Source organism: Cardiocondyla obscurior, linkage group LG09, assembly GCF_019399895.1.
Source record: "Cardiocondyla obscurior isolate alpha-2009 linkage group LG09, Cobs3.1, whole genome shotgun sequence".
NCBI classification, from domain to species: domain Eukaryota; kingdom Metazoa; phylum Arthropoda; class Insecta; order Hymenoptera; family Formicidae; genus Cardiocondyla; species Cardiocondyla obscurior.
Window position 1 is genome coordinate 5,963,655 of NC_091872.1, and position 26,171 is coordinate 5,989,825.

At 38.4% G+C, this 26,171-nt stretch overlaps 2 protein-coding genes and 1 long non-coding RNA gene across 3 annotated transcripts in view; all 3 read right to left on the reverse strand.

The window, feature by feature from the left end:
* Positions 1-6,441: 6,441 nt before the first annotated feature.
* The window catches only part of LOC139105418 (uncharacterized), a 33,837-nt gene continuing 14,107 nt past the window's right edge, over positions 6,442-26,171 (reverse strand). Inside the window, exons 5-6 of the long non-coding RNA XR_011546183.1 lie at positions 7,023-7,237; positions 6,442-6,732 (exon numbers count right to left, since the gene is read on the reverse strand). This is a non-coding gene — a long non-coding RNA (uncharacterized lncRNA). The remainder of the gene's footprint in view (positions 6,733-7,022; positions 7,238-26,171) is intronic.
* LOC139105584 (degenerin del-1-like) lies at positions 13,086-16,390 on the reverse strand. Its single transcript, XM_070661772.1, has 3 exons — positions 16,366-16,390; positions 15,889-16,026; positions 13,086-14,596 (listed from the first exon to the last, which is right to left on the reverse strand). Exons 1-3 carry the CDS (start codon positions 16,388-16,390, stop codon positions 14,349-14,351), a joined length of 411 nt encoding a protein of 136 aa, XP_070517873.1. The 3' UTR covers positions 13,086-14,348.
* Positions 16,272-25,140, reverse strand: LOC139105359 (sodium channel protein Nach-like). Its single transcript, XM_070661412.1, has 7 exons — positions 23,545-25,140; positions 22,585-22,727; positions 22,384-22,447; positions 21,597-21,771; positions 21,016-21,161; positions 20,140-20,269; positions 16,272-17,524 (listed from the first exon to the last, which is right to left on the reverse strand). The coding sequence occupies exons 1-7, from the start codon at positions 23,727-23,729 to the stop codon at positions 17,219-17,221; spliced, it is 1,149 nt and encodes a 382-aa protein (XP_070517513.1). The 5' UTR covers positions 23,730-25,140; the 3' UTR covers positions 16,272-17,218.

The window sequence follows — 26,171 nt, forward strand, 5'->3', positions numbered from 1 at the left end:
AAATATTTAGTAAGCCATCGTAAATTGTGCAAAGAGATTTCTCCTTCACGCCGGCAAACGCTAGTTTCTTCCGAGTTTCGTTGGAGTTTATGCTTAGCGGAGCGGCGCAGCTATTTGCGAGCTGTGTATACCGAAAGTAAAACGGCTTTTAAATTTAAATATTAAACTTTCGATCGAGATACAAAGCACCTTGAAAGACGATGTTAGAGTAATACAACCTTAAATCCTCATCTTTTCTGCATCGTCTTATTGAACAAAGGCGTTTAGTTCTTTGAACATATTTCGCCGTCGATTTTTATTTTCCTAATATTTCGTGTACTAAGTATAATGTTGAAGAAAAGGTTTGAAAATAAAATGTAAAATGTATGTGACCCAACATATTTTATCCCTTGGCAACAAATGTTATAGCTTATTTTTACGTTAATGCTGAAAATCATGATACAACGCGCGATAAAAGTTCGTTTTTAAGCAGACGTAGAAATGGATATCGCAAGTTATTTGTAGGAGTTCAAATAATTTACAGATAAAGAGAGTGGAAGTAATTTTGGATTATTCGGTATACAGATGTTTGCAATGGATTGAAAACGCGACACTGGCCGCGAACAGTTCGTTTATGGTAATCGCGCGTTATTGATTCGAATTTAATTACATGTGCAAAATATATTCAAACACTTGTAAATCGTGCATTTTGTTTGCCGCGCGCCGCGACGCAGTGATCAGATTTACATAAACATAATTTTTAATTTATTCTAAAGTGTTGCTTCTCGATTTTTGCGGTCTCTTTTTCTATAGATTTATCGAATTTACCGAATTACGTCGGCGGAAGTAAGCCGCCCGTGTGCGAGGGGTGTGTACAAAACGCCTTTTTGTAAAGTCAATGACTCGTGCAGGGTGGAGAACAAAACGCGTAAAATTGGCTCGGCGCGGAACGTGTTAAAGACTACCGTCTATATAAACAAGACGCCAACTCGGCCACTGGCAATGTATCAATTTTACAGAGACGTGCGAGAATTTATAACGCATTCAAAGGGCCAAAACGCAAGCGAAGTGCCGCAACCGGCGCGGAGAGAGGCCGGTGGTCAAATGCAAAATAATCTCGGCTATATTTCAGACAAGGAAAATAAAAAGCAACGATGGCGGGCTGCGGAATCGCGCATAACGGCATTATATCGAGTTCATTTGAATTCCGGATGTGTGCGTCAGGTCAAATATAAAAAAAAAAAAGAAAAAAAAATAGAAAGAAAAGAGAAAGCCGAAATTAAATCTGGCGCGTCCGATGCGCCACGTCGTCCGCATCTCCGCTGTATTATTCTGCAATTTCGCCGGCCACCCGTTCCGTTCCGCCCCGCTTTCTCCTTTACCGCTCGTCTGTTTCTCATTCTTTTGACCCTTCACCCCTCATGGACGAGAGCGGCGGATTTATGGCGGCCGCGTAAGAGCGAAATAAAAGCGGACCTTACCGCCGCTATACTATATTCGGTCACTCGTGATCCTTATTCTCGTTTACCGTGTGCACTTTGATCCGCAAGAACCTGCCATTTTTTTTTTTTTTTCAATCCATAGAATTGATCTTACCGGCGAAAGAAAAAAGTTAAGAGCTCGCGTTTGTCATAGTAATTCCCTATTTTTTGCAACTTTTTTAGTAAGCTTAATTATTACAATAAATAATTGAATTAATACGCAACGCATGTGTTTGTAAAAAATAATTTTCTGAAGTTATTTTATTTTATCTCATCTTATTTTATTTTATTTTATTTTTATAAATTTGTCTCTCATTTGACTCAAATATCAATCAAAGACGCGGTAGTATCGAGGAACGTGGAACAGCGCGTGTCTATTTTCACATACATCGTTAAAACGAACGAGCGGCGTTAACGTCAAATCGAGGAGTCTGCTTCAACGAGGGTGTGAAAACTTTATGCGAAACGGAATCACGAACGAATCTCGCGAACCTTCGCCCCGTGATTCGAAGTCGTTCCCGCGCGAGATAAAGTACCGGTCGATATGTCCCGGTCGTAGAAGGATTTACGTCCGCGGGGCATCCGTAAAATCGACACCTCTTCCCTCCTCCCGCGAGAAACTTCTAATCAGTGTGTTTAAGATCGAATCCACGCCGTTGTTCCATTCGCTGTTCCCGCCCGCGAAACCGGGAACCACGTGGAAAAAATAAATTGCTGATTACATATTATGTTGGAAATCGCGTGCCAGGCTTAATTGAATTTCCGCGAAAGATTAAATTCTCGAAAGAAAAATTAATTAATTATTAACATAGGTCGCCGGGGCTCTCGTTAGGCGCTTTAATTATAAAATAATCCTCGACGATTTTACGCCGTAGTGGACGTACTGGACACTTTACTGAAGCGGCGAAGGTTTTAATGAAAATTTAATGGAAAGTCTAGATACAAAAGTTACTTAATACTTAAAAAAAAAAAGGAAAAAAAAAATAAAAGAACGTAACAACTAAAAAGGAGAACTTCCGAGTTTGCGGCAGAGTTATTTGAGAATTCAAAAACTTTATATTATCGTATTTGTATTTTTATCTAAAATGCTATTATTGCTGTGGCTTTAATTATCATTCGATGCATAAAAATTTATCGGAAAATATCGAAATATATAGTATATCGTGCAAATTCGAGTCGTCGCGCTCTATGAAATTCAATGAGCGAGATGCAATATGGAAATATATATATATTCAGCATCTTTGCTATGAAAATGGAAAGATACAATAAAAAAAAAAAATATCGTTCTTTATTGTTTTCCCTCACAGTCATCTGCGAAAGCGCATTTTTATCATGCAAAACGCTTCCGCGCGGAATCGACGGTGTATGCGCAAATAAGTTATACAGTTATCATATTTCACCTCGCTCGAGAAACTTTTATTTTACTATATTTACCTCCGTCAAACAATTTTCGTTTGAATAAACAATTTTGTAGATCGCTATTTGGTTGGTTATTCCGACCTTCAAGGGGAAAAAAAGGGATTTCTCTCGTTGATTCGGTTTTAAGTTCAACATTAATTTTTGTTACTTATGTAATTAAACAGAAAAAAAAATAATAATAATAGAGATACGTTCTTAATTATAACCTTTTCGTAAGTAATTAGATTTATCTTTAAAGTTTGACGTTGTATGATATCAAAACGTACTGTTTAAAAAAGAAAATAAAATTGCCAGTTAGCCATCTCATACATTTTAATATTACATTCTCGCATAATTTTCACTACTATCCCTCAGTATACGCACACGCCTATTTACCTTGTTAGAACGTTCGTTGCATTGCGAACGAGCGACGAAAGTGTCTTGGTCTCGACAGAACGCGAATGCGACAGTTGATGACTTCATTAATACAGTAACATCTGCATGAAAGGTGTCTGTCGGAAATCTCCGCAAAACTTCGAAACTCGGTTAAGAGCGGAAATACTGCTCATTATATACCGCAATGCAATGTATGTATCTTGTACATTTAACAAACTACGCTCTTATTGTTCATGTTCATTTGAAGCGCGAAAGAGTAGATTGAGTCAATAAAAATTTATTTGATAATAAGTTGATTTTTTCGACGTGACTTATATTAAAATTTATATACGACGTATTTTTTTACTATTTCGTCGAACGGTCCGTCTAAAAAATTAATTTCGCAGAAAGTACACAATTAATTACCGCCTCGTGAAGTATTGTCCCTCGATTGCGAGTTTGCGGTCGGTGTCAAAGTTGCCCGGTCAGATAACGAGTGATATTAATACTTAACACTCGGACGTCGCGAAAGAGATTTGTCAGCCTGGAATCGATACCTGTCGGCCGATCGTACACCGTGTGATTCCACCGCGGCCGAATTAATTATACCATCGATCACTCTGCATTCTTTTCCCTGGTGAACATGAAACGCTCGTATATCATATTGCGTCACCGCGGGTGAAAGAGAACAGGGCCTGGGCTAGCAACGAAAACGTAGCGCGCGTGTAGGGACACCGCGAGATTTCGTTCATTCTCTTTCCTCTTTTTTTTTTTTTTTTTTTTTTTTTGGAACACGGCATAATATTAAATGACGAAGGTCCAGATTTGTTCCGCAACGACGGCGCGAGACGAGAAAAGTCGAAAGTGAAAAAAGACCAAAAAGAAACGTTTACTCGTACAGTATTACTTATTAACTTCAACAAAAAAAAAAAAAAAAAACTTTAACAAATTTGTAACTAGTGAATAAACTTCGTATTTTTCTTTTACACTTCACACGATACATCAAGTAATTCTAAGTAATGAAGTGCAAGTTTAGCCGGCGGATAACAATTATACAAGCAACATCGAAAGATTAGCTTGGAAACTTTCCCCAAGTTCCGAACACCCAAGTTTCCTAATAGATGCTGAAGTATAGGTGAGGTAAGTAATTAGCGATCCGCTAAAAAATACGACCGGTGAATATAACGGAATAATTAATCGTTACTCTCTCAAAAAATTGCTTGTTCCGCGAGTGATTCATATGCCACATTAAACATCACGATCAAAACCGAAGAAGATTAACGACAGATGTATCGAAACCGCATTTCGAAAAATTGATGAAACGACGCTCGATATGATTCGACTACGCGAACGTGTTACGTGATTCACATTTCAGTATTTGCAATGCGTAGTGTTTGATCAGAAAATCGCAATATATCTAAATGTTAACGGTTGTATAAAATAAAAAAAAAGTGTAATAATAAAATATAATAAATAATAAATAATTTTTTAATTTTAAGTCAATTTGTTATAATAATCTTATCAGCGATCGACCGTTTTATTTGTGTTCCACACATTCTAAATCTTTGTTTCAAGATGCAGAAAATGTTCGACGATTCCGTGTTCAATTCAAGTGCTCTCAGAAAACTCTCTGACCATTATTTCTAAGTAGTTCGCTCGCAATGCTTTCGCCTTTGTAACTTTTTCAACTTGCAATTTTTCAAGCGCCGCCGTTCTCTTTTTTTTTTCTCTTTTTTTTTTTAAACCAAACCGAGTTCCAAGAGAGAACCCTTTGACGGCTTGGCTCGACTCGATTTCGGAAATCGATTTCGATCGGAACGAGTACACGCAAAGTGTGCGAGCCGAGCTGTCTGAAAATAGTTGGCGATGAGTTAAACTCGTGACGGAGAAAAAAAAATTAAAAAAAAAAAGAAACGTAGCACAGGCTCGAAACTTTAACTCGATTATACCAAAGTTCTCGGCTCAGGCAATTTTCAAAATTTATTCGCGACAGACGGATTACTTTACATGCCTTGGCGTAGAATTTATATATTCCCTTTATACAAATGTCGGATTATTTTACAGCAAAAAATTTGCTAACAATTTTGTATTCTTATGTCTCAAAGCCAAAAAAAAAAAAAAATAATAAAATGCATTAATAAAATTTTTACGAAAGAAAACTTGGAACGCTTTGTCAAATATACATATAAAAAGCACGTTACATGGTTTATAAAACTTTATTCCGTCGGTTTATAGTGTCAAATGTTATTTTGAAGCGGTATGAAATCGTATTAAATTTGCATTTACATTTTGCATTTGCCTTTTGTTCTCCGTTTCCGCCGCTTGCTTGCTCTAACATGCGACGAGAATGTGCACGTCGGGCGGATCGCCGCCGAATTCTCGCTCTCAGATTAGAAAACGTGTCTGGAATCAGCCGATAAGACGTGTAAAGCTATTTCGCGGCTAAGTCGAGGAAGCGAAATTTCCGATGAGAAGCAAATCCCGGAAAATTAGTACGGTTCGCTCATAAGGGCGTTGACGTGTTCAGAGTGCACTTACGCCGCATAGTTCTCGCCCTTCCACCGCGCGGGCTTTCTTATCCCGAATCGCGCACCGACGTCATGTTCTCGTCCTTATCTAATCAGCACCGTCTAATGCCATCCAGAAATTCCCTTCAGTTACTATCCGACGCAAATCTCGTCGATGCGCCGATTGCTGAGCGAACGTCGTCGCCTACAACGACTCATCGTCATCGAATTCGTACGGGCGTGTCTCGCGTTTAGAAACGAGGGGGCCTATTGTAAATTCGGGAATCAAACGGAATCGGGACGCCAGACAGTAATTTCGGTTCGCGACAGATGAAGAATAGTGGCGGAGAAACGATAAGATCGACAAGCAATGCTCCATTCGCGCGAGCACAATTTCCTTTCCCACCCCATCGTCGTAAATTCGGGAAAAGGTTCCATATTCTTTTCTGACGCGTTTCGTGCCTCTTTTCCTGAGAGGAAACGCCCTTATCGACTAAATATCATGTATAACGTTTAAATGGGAAACGAAACGCGATTGAACGACAACGTAATTTCGTAACTGTGCAAAAAGAATTCTAAAAATGATAGAGCCTAAACTTCGCATAACAAAATTCACGCGACTACTAAACGAAACTCTTGAGACAACGGTCGACGAATTGGCTACAGTTTGTATATTTATTAAAACGACAACGAGGATACTCCAATTTCTCAGAGTACCAAGTTGTGTTAATAAAACGACAAGTTATATGATCAGCAAATGTGTAAAATGTATAGTTGCTGAATTTATTACCCACCACACAAATTTTTATTTATTAATATATTAATTTATATTTTTTATTACACGTTGAGGGATTAATTTTATTATTTTCTTTTTTTTACCGCAATATAATTTTTTAGCGAGGAATATAGAATTCCTCATAGTGTTAGTACAATAAAAAATGTTTCTGACTCACCAATTCGATGCGCAGCAGCGGAGTTTACACGACGACGATCTGTAACATATATAATAAAAAATTTATAAAGAAACGTTCAACATACTGTTCACTATTTAAAAAACATTTTTTTGCGTGACTCTAATAAGTTTTCAAATTGTATAATTAAAAACAAATTTATCTATTATTAATTAAAAGAAAGATTTCTAAGAAATTAAGCTTTTGTAAAATTTAACATTTTTCTCTACTAATTATTAAATTCCATTATTTTTAATTAATAGCAAAACGACAAAGCGAGCGCGATAAATAACTAAAACTTTTAATGCTATGCAATTAAAAGTGATTCTTACCCATACGTTGCTCCGCTGAAGCAAGAGCCTCCCCGAGGCCTCCTCCTCCTCTCAGATGGGACGTGACGAGTCCTCCTTCCGCGCACTAGACACTCGCGAAACCGCGACCGGGTGAATTTAATCGCGAAAATTAATTAAACTATTTATCGAAATAAATATTTCGCGCAACTACGAAATGACACTTACTTTACTTGAATTTTTCGCTAAACGTTTGTCTGAAACAAGATAAAACAAAATTTTACTTTATTAACATTATATAAAACATTGTTTGAATATTCCCTTTTAGCTACCGCGACGAGATCTTTGCGTTAACTAAGTGTTTTTCGCCGCGTACTAGCCTACTACGCACAGACCTACTTTAACACGCGCTCGACTGCCGGATCCGCCGGCTGCGATAAGCTGTAAGCACGTGTTCGACTAGAGGTCATTGTACTGCGCGACGAGCAACGTGATGAGTATCCGCGTGGACTTTGCTTGCCACCTATTCCGCGCCGCTGGCCTAGCTGGCCACGTTCGTCACACTCGACCGACTCGACCCATTCGCAATGCTCTTATCTCAACGCAAGACACCCAAAGAAAAACACGGTGTATAAAATACTCGCGACCTAGCCGTGATACGTGTCGAGTCTCCTACGATGTGCGTAGTGTGTGTACCGCGGAGCGCCGACCGCCGAGGACTGTGTGAACGCGCCCCACTACTACTCCCGTTCACGGCGGCCGAGGGAGGGGATAGAGCAGAGGGAAGTCATGTACGCTGTCGCAAAAGCCATATCTATCTTTCGATGCACGTGTGAATAGCTCGAGCCTTGAGTTCTAAGATATGCAGCAGAAATAAAGATATTTTTTTCGCAGGCCTACGCTAAATTACCTGACTTTTTTATCATCACCGATACCTGATTTAACGCGTTAAAAAAGAATATATACACGAAACATTATCTTGAATATTATATTGAATATTATGCCGATTCAATTTAATGTATCACGAATTTATAACCGATGAACACGTCGCGGTGTTCGTCGATTATAGTAATCATTTATAGTATTATTCTTAAACAATTAATATAATTAATGTCCGAATGTATATTTAAATTAAATTTTAATTAAATAAAAAACGAGAGATTAAAAACCATGTAAAACACATGCAGCATAGTTCGTTGTTAAAAACTATGAAATATTCTTTAACGTAAAAAAGGCGAAAATAAATGACGCGCTAGTTTTGTAGCGTCTAGTAATATAAATTTAAAATTTGCATATTTCAATTAATATGCGCTTTGCTTATCGGTAAAAAACTATTTTTGATTTGAGATTAACTCTTTCCCTTGCTATTCTGCTTATAATAAAATAACAACAGACTCAAATTACATCGGAATAAAAATTTAAATTTCCACTCAAAAACCCAGTTATCTCGCGGGGAAATTGAGTTCCTTTTTTTTTAAGTTACCGCGTATCTCGACGTCATCCATATGTAACAACGCGCGGATTCGAATATGCGAAAATGTCTCGGCAGCGAAACGAAACGAATAGATTACATCCGTTTTGGAAATGTCATAATACCACGCGTACGTCGAGACACGTTACGGAAAAGACCGCCTGTCACATCCCTCGCAAGATTTTCATATCCGAATGTGACCATTGTCCAGTTCGTATCGCGGGAGAAATAAAATTTAAATGCCTTCCACCTGGTGCTACGGGAATGAGATTTCAGAATCCGTCTGGATACGGTCGCCTATCGTTTCGCCGTGGGCGAAGCTAATTCCCATTGCCGAAACAAAAGGGTGCCACCGTACGGCAAAAGTTCCTCTATGTTTGTTGCGTAAATGTAATTTTACGTCTACGGGCGTGTGTACGTGTGCGCGTATATGTCGCGCCGACTGCTGGTTTATAATTCTTTAAAGCACATCGAGCGAAATTGCATTCCGACTTACTCAAGCAAATATAAAGAGCCATACGTACAACAATAGTAAATTATAACCAACAATTTCGTTGAAGAGACGTACGAGTATTCCAGCAATGTAACTTCGATGAGCTTCGCAAATTGTAGAACAAATTTTCGTCGTTAAATTAAAAAAAAAAGTTTACGTGATTTCACACGTTAGTGTAATCTTACATTTATTACACTTGCCGATTAACACGTCATTTTTTTATATATTTTACAACGGCTGTACTATCGACCATAGTTTTCGAATTACCTTGACGATTGCGACACAGAGATACCTTTAATTAATTTCGCAATAAAATGGTTTTTTTTTGTACATAAATACCAACTAAAGGAAAGAGTACCATAAACCTTTTCTCTCTAAGTATTTTTATTCGACGATTCTTTCAAAGTTTTTAAGGATTCGTATTCGAGATTCGTCGTCGTTCTTACACGAAGGTACAAGACTGTTCCTTCATATCTATAAAATTCAAGGTAACAGATAGAATGTGATCGGAATATACGAGCCGGCGCTCATCGTAGAACCCAGCGAGACGAAGCGCGCGATTCCGAAACTAAAGGATTGGCAACAGTAAAGTGTTACGAGACGGAGAGCTCAAAGCGAGCGCAGCTGCGAAATGAGAGGAAACCGTACGTAGGGACGTGGAGCTTGTCTGGAAGAGGGAACGAGCGGAACGAAATGAAACAGATACCAGACGAAGCGAGAGAAAGAACAAGATGAAAAACGGGAAAATCGAAAAAGCACGGGGAGGGCTAACGGTTTTACGATTCCACCGACCGGACTGGTCCATTTCCGGTAAAAAATAAAAAGAAAAACATCGCTGAAGCGCTACGACGCAAACTACGATCATCGCTCTAGACGTCTGTGACATTTTCGTCAAGAAAAATATGCTGAATTCTTCAAGAAACGTCGTTAATGTGAAGACTCCCCCTTTTTTCGACGGACCCCATGAATGCGAAATTTATCGCACGCATATGGAGTCTCCTGATATTTTATTTGCGTTTTTCTGACTCTCCTCTGCCTGAATTTCCGCAGTTCCGATAGCGACGTGCCTCTCGGAGGCGAGCCGGAGGCAAAGCCGCGCAAACAATGTTGAGACCGACGTCTCTTCCTATTCATTCACCGCCCGCCCTCATCTATTCATTTCCTCCTTACGGACTGGAACTTTAGGGAAAACGACGTCGGATTCCGAATCGGCGAGCTTTGATGTCTGGGAATTTGCGCTCGATCAGTGCGAAGGCGAACACGACGAATAAGCCCGAACTCCTCGGCGAGATAGCAAGAAGAGAACGATATGTTTCGTATAATTCGATAATACCGCGACAGTCGCTCGAGAGCGCGCCATTATCGGCCACTTAAAATCTTGGGAAATATTAAACACCTGCGATACAAAGCCGTTCATAATCGCGAAGCGATTACTGCGAAGTATAAGTGGATTATGCTCTCCCGGGCTTCGCGGAAATAATACATTTGACAATGAATTGAATCTTGAATCTTCCAACGCTCTTTTTCCGCATAAATGCACAGATTTCTTTCGGCTATATGAACAAGTGCTTATTTAAATATATAGAAAATTATGCAGGGGGTTTATTAAAAAAAAAGCGTCGAATTATTAAATATTATTATACAAACAGCAAATATTTCCGCGGAATGACGAGCATTCGAGGACTCCGGTGCAGAAAAAGCGAGGGCGAGACGACTCAACAATCGCGCTCGAAAGCTAAGAAATTAGCTCGACCGGTGAACTTCGTCCTTTAGGCGGCACGTCGGAGTTAGGAGCGCAATTATTTACCGGCGTCCCCGGGCGGTAGGGTGCGGGATCGATCCCACGAAATTTCCGCGATCGACTGGCACAGCTGCGGCACATTGGGAATCCGAGGACACGAAGTGGAACCGTCGAACCTGACTGACGATTGCCCGGCGATTTGTAACGAGGCCCGGGCCATGTGCACGCGGTGACGTGAGACGGCGGATCCGCACGTCGGATCCGCAGACAAATTACTTTGTTTTGACGGCCCGGGAAACCGCAGCCCCACGCCTCGGGGTCCGGCTCGACATAGATATCGACGACCGGACCGCCGGCCATCCGTTCCTTCCAACGCGAACACGTACACGCGTCCGTTTCGCCGCGTTAGTGAAACGGGAAACTGCGGAGTTCACGAAATCACTGGGGGAAGGAGGATAAAAAAACGGCCCTTTCCCTTCGAAACTCTTTCCTCTAGTTCGTGGGTCAGTTTAACGACCTCTCGAAAGTCATCACGTTGAATAAAAGAATAAATCTTACGCGGAGGACCGTGCGCGTGACAAAAATTCCGTGAAAATTGTAATTCAGTAGTCTTCACGCAGATTAATCATACTCGAAGGGAGAAATAAAATAAAGTGCGCGTGGAAAATATGATTTTGTTATTTAAATTAAACTCGAATATGTATCACGACAGTCTTTAAAGAAGAAAATCTATTTTTTTTTGTTTCAAAATTAAAAAAAAAAAAAGTTTATATTTTATTTTTCTAGTTGACGGAATAAAAAGAGATTTATAGCGGATGGACGTGAAATTTCCGTGACGCGTTTTCTTCTTCAGAAATCAGCAAAACAATGCACGATAGTGGCGATCGGTATTTTGCTCTAAAGTTTAATCCCTGCGTGACAATACTGTTGCAATAATTTGTGCGATACGCAGGTGCAGTAACGTGCACGCACAGCCCTCGTATTTCACGCTCCTTTGGCTACCGCCAGACACAGACTACCGACTATACTCCACACGATACACGAAGTCTATTCGCATTATGTTCGCGTATCCTCGGACGCGAAATTAACAGGAGCGAGAAAGAGCATACATAGTATCGACGTGGCATGGAGAGAGATTTAATGCAAAATCGCTTTAAACTTATCAATATCGATAAATACATTTGTATATCAAAATCAAATTTTTTTTTTTTTTGCTGTAATTAAACTATTGTCTGTATTTTATTTTTTAAAAACTATAAACATAGGTATAGATAGTTTAAATAATCCAAAATTGATTAAATGTATTAATCGTAACGTTACTCGCGTGAAATATAAAATACATCGCAATTAAAAAAAAAAAAAAAAATCTATCGAGTTTACAGAGTAAAAGCTTTTTATCGATTAAATGCAATATAAATTGCTTCGCAATTACAAAAGAATTTTGTGTTTATATTTTCATTTAGGAGATAAAATGCTGTTTCTGTAATTTAATTAAAAATCAATTTAAAAATCAATTACACTCGTAATATAATGTTTAGGGTAAAAAAAAATATATTTCATGCGCGTAACGTCGATGGAAAAAAAATGAGAGAAATGAGATAAGTGTAAACGCAATTGGCGGTTGTCGTAAATTCCCTGTTAGAAAATTAATTAACGGTGTGTCATTAACAATCGCTCATATACGAGAAAGCGGCTCGCGTGGACGCAAAGCATATCAGACATTTCTACCTTGCCCGAATATCTACCTAGGATCGTTATCTCTAGTTATGTACATGGCGTGTACCGCTTTGTTTGTCGGAGCGGATATTTGCTCGACGTGTCCAAAGCGGGGAAGTTCGAATTGCGCTGGTCAAGACTATCGCGAGACTACCTCACGACGTTCCGGCGGCAAACAGAATAAACACAAGGGGTAGAAGCGAGCAATCGTCCGCCGGGTTAACAAGCTCGGAACTATCACTGATAATTGTTTCAATGCGGTGTAGAGCAAAATGCTTTTAAGTTACAGATGTTAAAAGCTGCATTTCGAACTGTTCACGATTAATAAGCGCTCAATTTTTTCACGCCTTTCCACGAGCCATTTATTTTCAAAACCTGTACGTTTTTTTTTAAATTTTATTTAACGTAATAAAATTATTATATTTAAATAAAAGCATCTTATTAATGAACTTATGTACCAAATAATCGTGGTTTATTAAAGGAAAATGGTATTTCCATAAGATTTATTATTCATTATATGTATATTCAGTATGGCAGAACAATACAACAATGTACTTTCGGTAATATCGCTAATTGAATTGAGCATGCCAATAAAACATATTAGTTTCGCATAATATTTAATGTAAGATACAACGAAAACACAACGCCGATTATATTTCATGTCAAAGTATCGGTTGAATATACCTGGTATCAAGTCGCATATATCATTTTAAAATAGAGAGCCCATAATATAATGGAAGATCGGCCCGGGGAAGAATGAAAGGGTTGTCAGAGAGGCGTCAGAGGCATGTCGCTCCTTTTTTATCGATAATATATCAGCGCTGTGCGCGGTGTAGCTTTCGTTAATAAATCTTCCCCCCCTCCCCCGTGTGGAATCTGACTCCTTGCGCGGTTTGCGCAGCCGGGTGCATGCGGTAGACTGGCGGAAGATTATCACGGCCCCGCGACCGTGATAGCCATATTTTTCTTCCTCCGTTGCCCGCTTTTGATCGTCGTCATTCGGAGCTCACACCACGAAGCGTTTAGTACCTGTCCCGTTAATATTATTTGCCTGCCCCAACTCTGTCCTTCCTCCCTCGAGACCGACCCAACCCCGTGAAAGTTCGCGGCACAACTGGCGCGTAACTAGCTCTCTCTCTCTCCGGCTAGTTTCTACCGATCGTTCCCGAATTACTTACATATCGAATCCACGCGAGATCCTCTAATTGAGTTTATTTCTTTTACTAGAAAAAAAGAAAAAAAAAAGAAAAAAGGGAAATTCAATTGAACGCTTACACGGGCGGTGGCAAAGTATTCGAATGTGCCTGCGCAAAACGGGCCTTATGTGCACACGAAATTACATGCGCCGGGTAGTAGCCGGGCAAGCAGAATTCGCAAACAATTAAATCTATTTGCCGTAATATTGAATTGCTAATATTGATTGCAAGGTTTGGTTTAGATTTTCGTAAAGTCAATTGAAACCCGGATCGGATCCCGCCGAAGTCATTTTCATTAAAGGTCAAAGTTGACTCGACGCCCGGCGTTGCCGCGTGAAGTTTTGCTTCGAATGCATGCGCTGGTAAATATCCGTTAAAAACCATAATTACGGCGCGAAATTAATTACATGTCCCCAGCTACTTCTATCGTGTTCTATTCATGCTCTTACAGCGAGGGGACATTATAGCCGCTTCGTATCGTATCCGTAAACAACTACCGCTTCATTATTTAGCACTTCCCTCATTAATAACATCTTATTATCCGGTGATATCGTTTTTATGCAATAACCATCGAGTCGAAGCTATATTTGAAATATTTTTCTCAAGCTGCGCAATAATCGAAATTATTATCAAGTAACACTATCAACTACAATATTTTTCATTTTATATTTATTTATTTTATTTTATTTTACTTTATTTTATTTTTTTTAATACTCTAAGATAAAGGAAATGACGCCTAGCACTCCGATGATTAATATCTAGGTCTATTGGAAGAGAACTTCGCCGAATGCCACGTCCGCGGATGTAGTTCTCTCCAATGAATTGTCCGCGGGTTTTGAATTTGAATTGATGAAATTTCATCTTCGCGGTCGTTGTCTTCATGAAGAGCCGACGTTTTCCGGAGTAGATCGCGAAACGTAAGCGCGAAGAAGTACAAAACCTCGACCACGCTGATGAAACTGAAGCCAATGAAAACGCCGCATATACCGCCGATATCGCCTGCAAAACGACTATTTTTACGATACGGCGTCTTGATAGTGCAGGAAAACAAGATGATTTGGTGAAACGGCCGCGGGTTTTTAGCGTGCACTCATGAAAAAGCATTACGCTTGCATAGCGACGATTTACGCTAACAAAAGATAGCGGATTTTTACAGCGATATCGTGCCATTCTCCTTCTAGCCTCTACGAGCTCGAGACCCTTTAATCAACTCTGCAGATCGAATGTGCGATACTATCTTTTTTTCTAGTTCGTTTAAGTGCACGTACGTGTACACGTGCACACCTAATAATGCCTCCGTCCGCTTTGTATTAATATAGAATTACATTCCATTAGCAGTTTATGAAAAAAATTGTAACCTTTGTGCGAGCTGGACTTAAATCCATATTAGCTATATATTAAAAGATCGTTTTTTTATTTTTTTTTTATTTTACAGCAAACTTGTCGGAATTATAGAAGATTGAAAGCCCAGTAAACTTTCTCATGTTTCTCGGAAAAATATTTCTTATTTTAGCAATTTGCGAAGGAGAAGTAAGACCCGGCAGCTAGAACCTACGCTTTATGTCCAGAGTTATTGTGTCCTTTTGCGTACACAAGAACCAATGGAGAAACGTTACACACAGTCCGATATTAAAATTCCATTTTTGAGAACCCTCGGGCGTCCAGCGGAAGACACGAACGGAAAATTTATCTCGCACACTACTCTACGATCGCTTACACGCGATATCTTTCACGTTTCGCTTCAACCGTAAAAAAGATTTACTTATCGTTACTATTCATGTTAAATGCGAGGACGAGTTTTCACGATTTATTCCTTTTTCCGCAGTGCAGAGGTAATTATGTAGAGTGAAGACAGACGTCGCGCAAGCCAGAGTTGTCTCGTCAAAGATCTAATTATAAGTATGATGTGCGAAGTGATATGAAAAGCATTAAATATTGCTACTTTTAATTAAAAACTTCCACTGGGACCGTATCTCTTAGACACCTTTTACATTTATCGGTCTCATTTATTTTACAAATTTACAACTATTAATTAATAAAAAATTTAATTATCAAGACTGTTCGCAAAATTAAATAAAGCGATTAATGCATTTGCGGAAGATAAAGGCATAAATAAAAAAAATAATAAAATAAAAAAAGAAGTGGCTATAATGTCTTTGTGCATATTTACTGTGTGAACTCCAATAAAAATTTTTTATTTATCAGAAGATGTGAAAAGAATTCTGTATATGATAAAAAATTTGATGGTTTCATTCGAGTGCAGTAACAACGTGTTGCAAATTTGTACTTACTCATGAGTTCATACCAGTAAACTGACAAGTCTTGCTTTAACTTTATCGTACCGTATTTCGAGAAATAAACATGCAATATTCCCTCATTGGTAACATTGTAATTCCATCTGAAATTATGCAACAAAAGTATCTCGGCGCCTTTTTAAAGAACGACGTTCAAAAGATCGCATTCTTTCTTTACAAACGTTTCGCTTGTTACCGATTAAAAAAACTCTATATATTTACAATAAGTTGGTATTGTATCCACCGACAGACATGAAACTTTTCCAGCTTAATACGTCGTAAGAAACGTCATCGCAGGCAGGATAACAATTTTTGCAATGCAAAGCGTTTTTCTCTTGGAAAATAGTCCCTGTTTCCTCGTGAGGAAAAATTATCATCCATTTAGCTATATCGCAAAAGAAAATTTATTTTTAACAACGTTATTATTATGTTAAAAAGTTACTTCTACGTTAAAATCACAATGGCAACATTTACATTTATGACGAACCAAGCACTCCATGTCTAGGTTGTTACAAATACGCCACGAATCTAAAATGTATAGCAAAATGTACGATTGCGCAAAACAAAGTTAGCCTAGATTTTACAACGTTGTTTTTAATCGATATAGATTATTATAGATAAATAAAAGTATGTAAGGCATTCTCAAGTTTTGAATAGCTTAAGGCTGAGAATACGTCTCGCGGCCGTTGTTGCACGTGTTGTTAATTAATATGGAGAACGGAAGAAGCAGCCGCGAGAAAAACGAGCCCGAGCTATCGACGGTGCGGGGAAAAAAGTAATCGGGATAGTTTTAAAACAAAGGAACGGCAAGCAAGAGAGAGAGAGAGGGGGGGGGAGAGAGAGAGAGAAAGAAAGAGAGAAGAGTGCTCGGCGTCGCGCGCGCTTTCAGCGAGTCCCTCTTCTTCGCCAGGGCTTTCCGGCCACGGTAAGTTAATCCCACAGAGCGATGCTTCACGCGATCCGCTTTAATGCTTTAAGCCACCCGCGGTAAAGCCTCGTTAGAAAGCTCGCAAACGCGTACACCTCGCAATGCGGTGCGCAACGTTCCTTTACAGATTGCCGCCCACACCTACCGACTTTGCGATAGAACGAAGAGATCGCTGGGATGTAAGAGGGTGCAGAGGTTCGAAGAAGCCCGATTTATCCAATAAGATACGATTCTTATATATACCGCTCGTTTAAATCTTACTACTAATTCTAAGTAATATTATTTTGTTATTTATTTTCTTAATTATTGATTTAAGGCACTTAAGTAGTTACTAATATCTGCCGTTTGATTTTAATTAGCGAAACTAGGTAAAAAGCGTTGGTTTTAGATAAACTTCTACTAACATTCTTTCGGCCCGCGACGTGGGTAAAAAAACGGTCTGCATCCGCAAAATTTCTGAATGTAATAAATTTTACAGTCAACGATACAATCACTGTAAGTATACATCGTGCTACCACGCATCGGACTGTTTTCATCCGAGAAAATGCAATTGCGCTTCTCTCTGGGAAAACTCTCGACGCTTTTAGTACTGACGAAAGCGGTCGCAGAAACATCCAAGAATGTCTCGGTGAGAGGCATCGCGAGAACCTCTGTGACACCACCGCTAGTCATATCCGGAAAATCGGTAGGATTAAACACCAGCACCTGTGAACTCGATAAACCTTAATTTTCTTGAGCCCTCCCGTTTCTTCCCGTTCCTCTTTCCCTTTCAGACTTCTTCGAGTTTCATTAAATTAACGGTAAGAAATTTTAAGCGCAACAAATAAATATTTCAATAAAAATTTAATAAGGAAAGTAAGTGAATTATATCATTTAGTTTTTAATTTCTTTTAAATCGCGTTGTGTTGGTCGAAGTGTTGTAAATTTATAAAAGCGTAAGCATGTATTACAAAACTATTCGAAAAGTTTACACCAAAAACAAAATTACACGAACGTGACGGTGATATATTACTTGCGTTGTAAATGGGTGAACGATAAAACGTTAAAAACATTTAGTTCTTCACAATATTCGTTTCGATATTATTCAGGTTGGTCGAATGGCTGGTCGAACTGCGTTTGGACGTTCGATATGAATATAATTTATAAAACATTCGCTGTTGATGTAAACATCGTACGCACAGTGTTCTTTTTTTCTTTTTTTTTTATTTCTTTTTTTTTTAGTTTTACTTGACTCGAGTTCATTCGAGACTCATAGCTTTGGCAGAGTCGCGCGTAATACATGCTTTTTTTTTCATGTCGCGCTGCAAAAAGGGACACCGTAATTTGTGTAATGCGCTGGTCTGTTTCCACAAGTTAATTACAACGCAGCTGACATTTATGTGAAATACCATATTGCAACTATGCTTTCTATCTGTATCTACGTGTATCTGTATGTGTGTGCATATGTGTTTATTACATTTCCTATATTTTCATAAGCAAAGTATCACGAGGTTTTATCAAAGAACAAAAAAAAATTAAAAAAACTTGATTTTAACAGAAAAATTAACTAATCTATAAAAGAACATAAAAGAGGTAATTAATCTCTGTTCCAATAAAAAAAAAAAATTATGTAGATTTCGTTTGTTATTTGATTTTCGCCGCTTTTCCGCGATGCCGATCGGTTTTAAAGAAAAATATTCTACCAACGGAAGTTTGCGGATAAATTTCAAAATTAAAACCTCTTGGCAAAAATTTTATGTATTGTAACTAATGATTCTTTACGTGATCTTTCAGAGATAGATAAATGAAATAATAACTGCGCGCGCCTTGCGGCTTCCCTTTAAAAAGCTCGGTCAATCTCGTGTCTGAGGATATACGGTACGAAAGCATCCCGACGAAAGAATAAAATCTTCCGGCGCGTTTTTGTTCAAATGCACGTTCTTCCCGAGTGCCGCTACAGCCTAAAGTACACACTACACCGCAAATATGGCGAAGTAAAGGAAACCCGCGATTATATCATACCGCTAATGACTTTCACGAGCTTTTTATCACCGTGCACTATGCGCGAATGAAGCACAGGTGGCCTGTAATGGCACGGTAAGCGTGGAAAAAGTTCGCGGCACGAGAGGCAACTACCAATTACTTCCATCGCAGCGATAGATTTGATGTATACGCGATACGGTTAAATATATTTTCACGTAAGAGTGTATTTTTCCTTTATTAATTCCTCGAGTTATTATTAAAATAATATGTTGGAAAATAATTTTAATAATTTAGAAAATTATTAAAAAGAATTTTTTACTAAAAATAATTCTGGTTTATGGTATAAATAATATTTAAAATACACCGTGTACATTACTGTAAAAATTTCTAAATTAGACGATAGCTAATAAAAAAAAATAAAAAATAAAAAAGGTAAAAAATTATTATTTCTTAATTATCTATGTGTTAAATGTGTTTGAAAGACAGATATGTACTTCGTGATACTTCGTACTACAAAATCGAACGTTAACGCTACTTTAGTGTGATAAAGCATTGCGAGAATAAATCTTCATTTCGCTCGATTAGCCCCTTTTCATATTCAGCACTCGTGGTAACAACTCGTTACGACTCGAATATGACCCGTTTTCGCGAGACGAAGATATTTCCAGGCAATTCTCATGCAAGGCGTTTTCTAAATTATATGTTAGATTAGACTTTTACGTGGCAGAGAGCGAGCAATTTTTATCGCGACGTACATTCTTACCTTATGAAATAATAAATTCACGTAACATATTGACCTTTTTAAGATAAATGTTTACTGTGCGTGTGTGCGTACTGACGGGGTTTGTAATCGACCACGTAACGGTTTATAACGTAATATTATAATGTAATATAATATATTTATAATTAAGGTTTCACAGAATTAAATTAAGTTTTAATCAGAACTACTGATCGTTTGCGTTAAAATTCTCTTGATTACTCAATTTCTTTCTCTACCGCTATTTTAAATAATACAAGTTCTTACATTCATTCAAACTTATATCATTACCTTGATAAGCAAGGCGCGCTGACGAAGTTGAGCGAGAAACATTCTGGAAACACTCTATGTAATTATGCATTATCAAGTTTCTCAGAATCTAGGTTAAACAGAGCTATTTTTTGGTTAATTAAAAAAAAAGAAGAAAAAAAAAGAAGGATTCTTTAGATTTTAATTTTGCAAAACATGATAAATAACTTTTCCTTTGCGGCAGATGTAATTTTGGCACCGAAATGAAACTCTCAAGAAGTAGAAGGGATATTAGAGATCGTTCTTTTGCTTTCTCGACTTATTAAAAACACGTAATGCCGTTTCTACTTGCCTTCCAACCCACGGTGGGCAATATAGAATAGAAATAGTCGTCCAAAAGTGGATCCATTACGACTGTTAGACCACGCTCTATTCCAAGATCCATCACTTGATGTACATCTGGCTGTATTGCGTACGCCATACTGCGAGATGCGTAATTATATTTAATTTTCCCGACAATTTAATTATTATGTCTTTATATATATTATATAATTATAATATATGAATAACTTTTATATTTAGAATAGTAAATTTTTCAACTAAAAGAATAATTTTGTATTAAAGTGCTCAGTCCGGGAAAAAATTTATTCACGTATTAATGATATAAAGAATACTCATAAATTATTCCGGATGACTTTTCTAGGTCGCAGTAGTTAATCTTTATAATGCGTCGCGTGTACAAAGAGAATTAAAGCAAATGGCAGTATTTTCCTGCGATGCAATCGACAAACATCGTGAGCAATTTATTGAAAACGGTATGTAGCTCGTATTATAAATCAATTGTTATCAATTTCGAGTACTACTTTCAATTATAAGTGGCGAATGTATAATTACGAAAAAATTATATTTAAAATAATTAATTGAAAAAATAAAAATAATATAAATTCTCCTTCCCTTCTTCTTCCTTTTCTTTTCTCTTTTTTTTTGTTTTTAATATTAGCAAATGTAACAAAGATAAATGTAGTATAATAAAAGTAATAAAAAATAAACGATGGAAGAACTTGTGTCATATTTAACAGCAATCTCGAGAAGTGTGTTTCATCTGACCGTGCTAAATGAATACTACTGCGCTGTCTGTGCAGTGGAAGCCAGTCAAACAAGCGGTTAAACTACTGCGCGTTGCACGCTTTCCAGAAATGCATCTCGGACGAACGCGCGAAATACTCACTCGAGAATGTCGTCGCTTTCACGCGCGTAATTGAAGGTACAACAGAATCCGTCTTGCGTCTTGCGGAACTCAAAAAGATTCGAGCAGTTCCGGTAGGACCCGTGCAGTTTACATTTCAACAGTATTACCGTACATTTCGGCGTTAACTGGAAGATACAAGCGTAAGACACGCGTTGTCACGAGTTGCAGGGCAATTTTTTTTTTTTTTTTAACAACAACGCGGCGGTCGACACGCAAAGTACTGTGCAAATATTATTCAATTGTATTAATTAATTTTAATAATTTTTTTTTAATTAACTTATTTAACAACGATTTAGAAAACAATAAAGTAAACGAAGCAACCGCTTGCGCTAATAACTTTTGTTCGGCAAAATTAAAGGAAAACTGAAAATTTCAGAGATAAATTTATGCAGGGAACACCGGCAAAAAATCGGGACAGTAATAACGAGGGCGTGCTTTTCGAGACATTTGCATTTTAAATTAGAGAAAGTTGGATTTAAACTCCTGTTATTATAGTATTTAACAATAAAATTGGTGCAATTTTTTTTTTTTGGTTTAGTTAGTTAAGTTTGCATACATACGTCTTTCATTATATCTGTGATATTGTAAGGCCCCTTATAATAAGTCGTTAAAAGTTGATCTATTTCCACATTACGACTTGCAATCGTATCAAAATCCGAAGGGTAGAGATCGCCTAGCTGCTCGATCGCATCGAGTATTTCGTCGAGCGACTGTCTTGTAACGTTTGAGTTGAAACTGATTTTAAGGGAAATTTAACGTGTTTTTTTTTTTTTAAACAATATAAAATTACTTGCTAATAATCAATAGCACTCCGTCAATTTAAACGACGAGAAATTTCCACTTTTAACGTCAGCGTTATACATTTTTTAAGAAGCTACGTAAAAGATGATCCAATATTTGCGAAGAACCCAACAGATATCAGAAACTAGATAAATTAATGATGATGCATAATATAATATTAGCACCGTCAACGTTATCAAACATTTGTCCTGCCGCTTTATTATCAACATAATCTCCAGATAAATCATGCGATCAAGCCGGGATATTTGCGGGCAGATATTTACAATTCGCGCTGGCAAATGCGGTAGCCGTTCTAACGCGCACGGAGAAACTCGCGGGATAATATACATTAAAATGGTTCGACTACCAGCGAAACTAAATCCCCACGAGCGATCAGGATTGATTGTGCGATCGATGTAGCTCGACGTAAAAGAGCGAAATCACGCGTCCGAAGTACTAAAGTGCATCCGCGTGTGCATCAGCGCCTTGCCATCGTTCATGCACACGCAAACGCATTAATTTAACAAGCGCGAGGCCGCGTTAGTTTAATATGCGAATTTCGCTCACATGTCAATCGCCAGGCCTGACGCAGATTGCCGACTTATCCTGTTAACGGAGCAGATGGCGATTCCTGAAAGTTATCGCGGCACTTTGTCAATGTAAGAGTCAAATTCAGTTTTACGCTACTATCAAAATTCGAATAAGTGTTTATATATACGTATCGCGTGCGTAGACGTAAGTTTTGAGAAATGGCTTATCCCACCATACCTGGGAAATCTAAATTCGTCGTTCTGTAGCTATCCGTCTCCATAGAAGTTATTAAGGGTATCGTTACGAACTCTCGGTACGAAATGTAAACCATGAACACCAGAAACGAAACAATAATACAATGTATTGTGACCCACAAAAGTCTAAAAGACGTAATGAAGATATTTAATTACGTGAATTATAAACGCAAATTTTAAAATAGCAACAGATTACTTTACCCGCTTTTTTTTTTTTTTTTTAATAGCTTTAAACACTCAGATGCAATATTTGTAAGATATGAGCAAAAATATAAATTTACGAAATGCAGCAACATATTTTTCAGCAATGATTTTATTTCTTTTCGTGCCGGAACGCGTTCATTACCGAATTTGCGCGATGCTATTAACGTCACGCGTAACGTTACATTAAATCAACCTGCGACGTTGTATCGCGACGTGACTCTGGCATTTTATGGAATTACGCTTTTTTTTTCCTTTTTTTTTTTCTTTTTTCTTTTTCTCGAAACGGATTTCGCGTTTGTTTCATGATTTGTGGATGACTTGATTTGTGCGGCCCGCTATGAATTCAAGAATCTCTACTAACCACAGCACCGTTAATCCTCGAAAAAAATAGAATACGCTCATTAAACTGTATAACTTTAATCATACATTTTGCTTACGTGCGAGCTGATATAATGTATGAATTTGTAATGTCTCACGCGCACAGTCTCCGCGTAAATCGCTTTTATCATTGCTTTAATAACGACCTGCTTTAATCATGATAATCGTATTATTTAGATTATTATTTAAACCTGCTTTTAAATGTGAGTTTATGCCGTTAAATGAGTTAGTAATATTTAAATAAATCCGGCTAAGTAAAACTTTATCGTGCGCCTGCTGAATGCAAAATGTTCATGCAGCATAATTAATAAATATAAAAATAAATATAACTAACGAAGATAATAGATCTAATAGACATTACCTTTCAAACAGAGGTCTTTGGGAATCGACAAGATATTTCAAAGTGTTCAAGCTGGAATATTGACAATATAGTTTTAAATATTTCGTGGCGGTACGTGATTTCGAAATGCTCTCCGAATTTTTCTTCTGCCACGCTCGCCTGACAAAGGTATTTCTAGGTCGAACTTTATTCCTTTCAACCAACATGATTCGGCTTTTCAATTCGATTAAACCGACCAAAAATTTCGCGGGGGCGCCGGTCGTTTGCGAGAGAAAGTGTTCGATTAGAGGCTCGCGGCAATTAAAATCTCTTGAGTAATAGTGAACCGAGTGTCGGGCTTAATAACCGCAAACTGCGCGCCAGAGATTGGAAACAGAACGGACTGTTACGGACTCTGTGTGTGTGTGTGTGTGCAGCGCGAAATGAAAACTCCCGTAATGCAATTAAACGGCGTTACGGGCGGCACAGGTAATATCACGAACACTCGCGCGGCCATCTGGGATTACGACTGACGTCGTTTACATCGAGCGTCGTAAAGCCGTCGCGCGACCGATTCGTACACGTGTCGGTCTCACGTTATGACGAAAAAGGTCCAGCGAAATCAGATCGCGCGCCGCGCCGCTCAAACACTATTCCGCTACTTTGATATCGCGCTCGCGATCGCCCGCCACCGTCAGATATGAAATTGCGCCGTTTGTCGCTTCCCCGGCGGCGTCGTGAATACTTAATAAACGCGCGGCTAGGTTGGCATTGATATATCATACCGCACAAACCTTGCAGCGGAAAAGTTTAAACTGTTTAATGTACGCAGGGAGATATGAATTAATAATTCCTAGCAAGCTGAAGATTTTGAAAAAAGATATCACTGATTACACCAATTTCTAATTTATCAATATTGAAAATTTATTATACCAATCGCTTCCAACGGGTTTCGTATAATGTCCCAGAGATACACGCGACTATAAATTAATTACATTTTACCCGTTTCAAGATATCGCCAGCGTTTGCCCAAAAGCTCATTTCATTGAAAGCCGCTTTATGTATTTTGTAGATAGAATTTAATCCATCTACGAACGTGCACGTGACCGTTCATTCCGGAGCAATATATGCATTTCAAATGAACTATGGTAATTACAAACTTCCCGGCACTTTACTTCTATCCATTTATTTTTTTTTTTTGCATTATTATATACATAATTATGTTTATCGAAAGTTTCGAGTCTTATTTGCGATCAGTGCGGAAGAAAGTGGTCTTCATCGGGAGTCTCATACCTCAGATACTCCCCCCACGAAAATTGTTAACATTCGCGCTCCGTTCAACTTAACAAGACAACGCTCCCCGTATTTTACGCCGCTTGCAAACCGAGTGTAAAGCACACGCAGTGCGAAAGCGTGTGTGCATAGCTGTCTGGGCAACCGCATTACATCCATCGTACTCGACATATGAATACTTTTGTCTCGCTACAACCGCAAAGGTTCATTATAATTGGCTGAAATTTACGAAGCTCCTCACGTTGCTGTAATTACGGCCCGGGCTCACTCGTTTACTTCAACGCGCCGCGTATGTAATACATTACCGCACGTACGATGCACGTATGTATGATTTTATATGAAGTACATATATGTGTGAAATAAAAATTAAATTTATACGTAATTAAATAATTTTTTTTTCCTTCCCGCGATATTCTTAAGAAAAAATTATCAAGGCGAGCCGGAAACTTACAGCGGGTAAAGATCCGGCGGTAAATTTTCCTTAAAACGCCACTACGAATTCTCGAATGAAATCTGCGGTTGCCAGATTGTAACGGTAAGCCCGGAATATTCGAAATGCACAAGCGTCTTCCAGGCGTTTCACTCGTTCTGTGATGCGTGGCAGACGGATGAAGAGGATTATTCATGGCTACGTGACGTGCAGCCGGCGACGCCACGTCTCATCCGTCGCTCGACATTCTCGCGGACGGATAGCGGCCGTTTAAATGTATTTTCGCTAATTAATCTCGAGATTAATTCGCGTTCACGCTTCGCGCCGCGCCGGCAATCCAATTTAAATTGCGCGGCGAGCGGTCGGTGGAACGCGCATAAATTGCGTGCAACAAGATGACGTGGAAATTACATCGAGGAGCGTTTCTTGTAGCAAGAGGCAGACATTTCCCACCCCAAGAAGACGCTAACGCGAATTGATGCTTTTCGCGGGCGGTGCTGATATTGTCGAAATACGATAATACACGGCTTCTCCACTTCTTTCGATTATCTTCGTACCATAATGCAAAGATTGCGTTAATTTTTATTGTCTCAATTAGAAAGAGAGGGTCGCAATCATACGTACGTTTTTCATAAAAATTTCAAAGATACACGAGTAACTTTTTTTTATCTAAAATCAATGATAAATCACTCCTCTTTGCTTCATTTTGTTACGCTTGAAAGAATATGAAGATGTAATATTGCTAATGGACCAATTAATAGCGAGCCGCGAATGGGAAATCCGCTGAGTAATTAGAATATACCCCGGCATTAACGCTTATTAAATTTTTATGAATTAAAATTCATATGAAACACGACGTGAATCTCTGCCTCGCGTCAATTCGCTTTGATTGAACGTAATGTAAACAATGTCCGCCACGACGCGGGGCTCTCCATACAAACTTCCC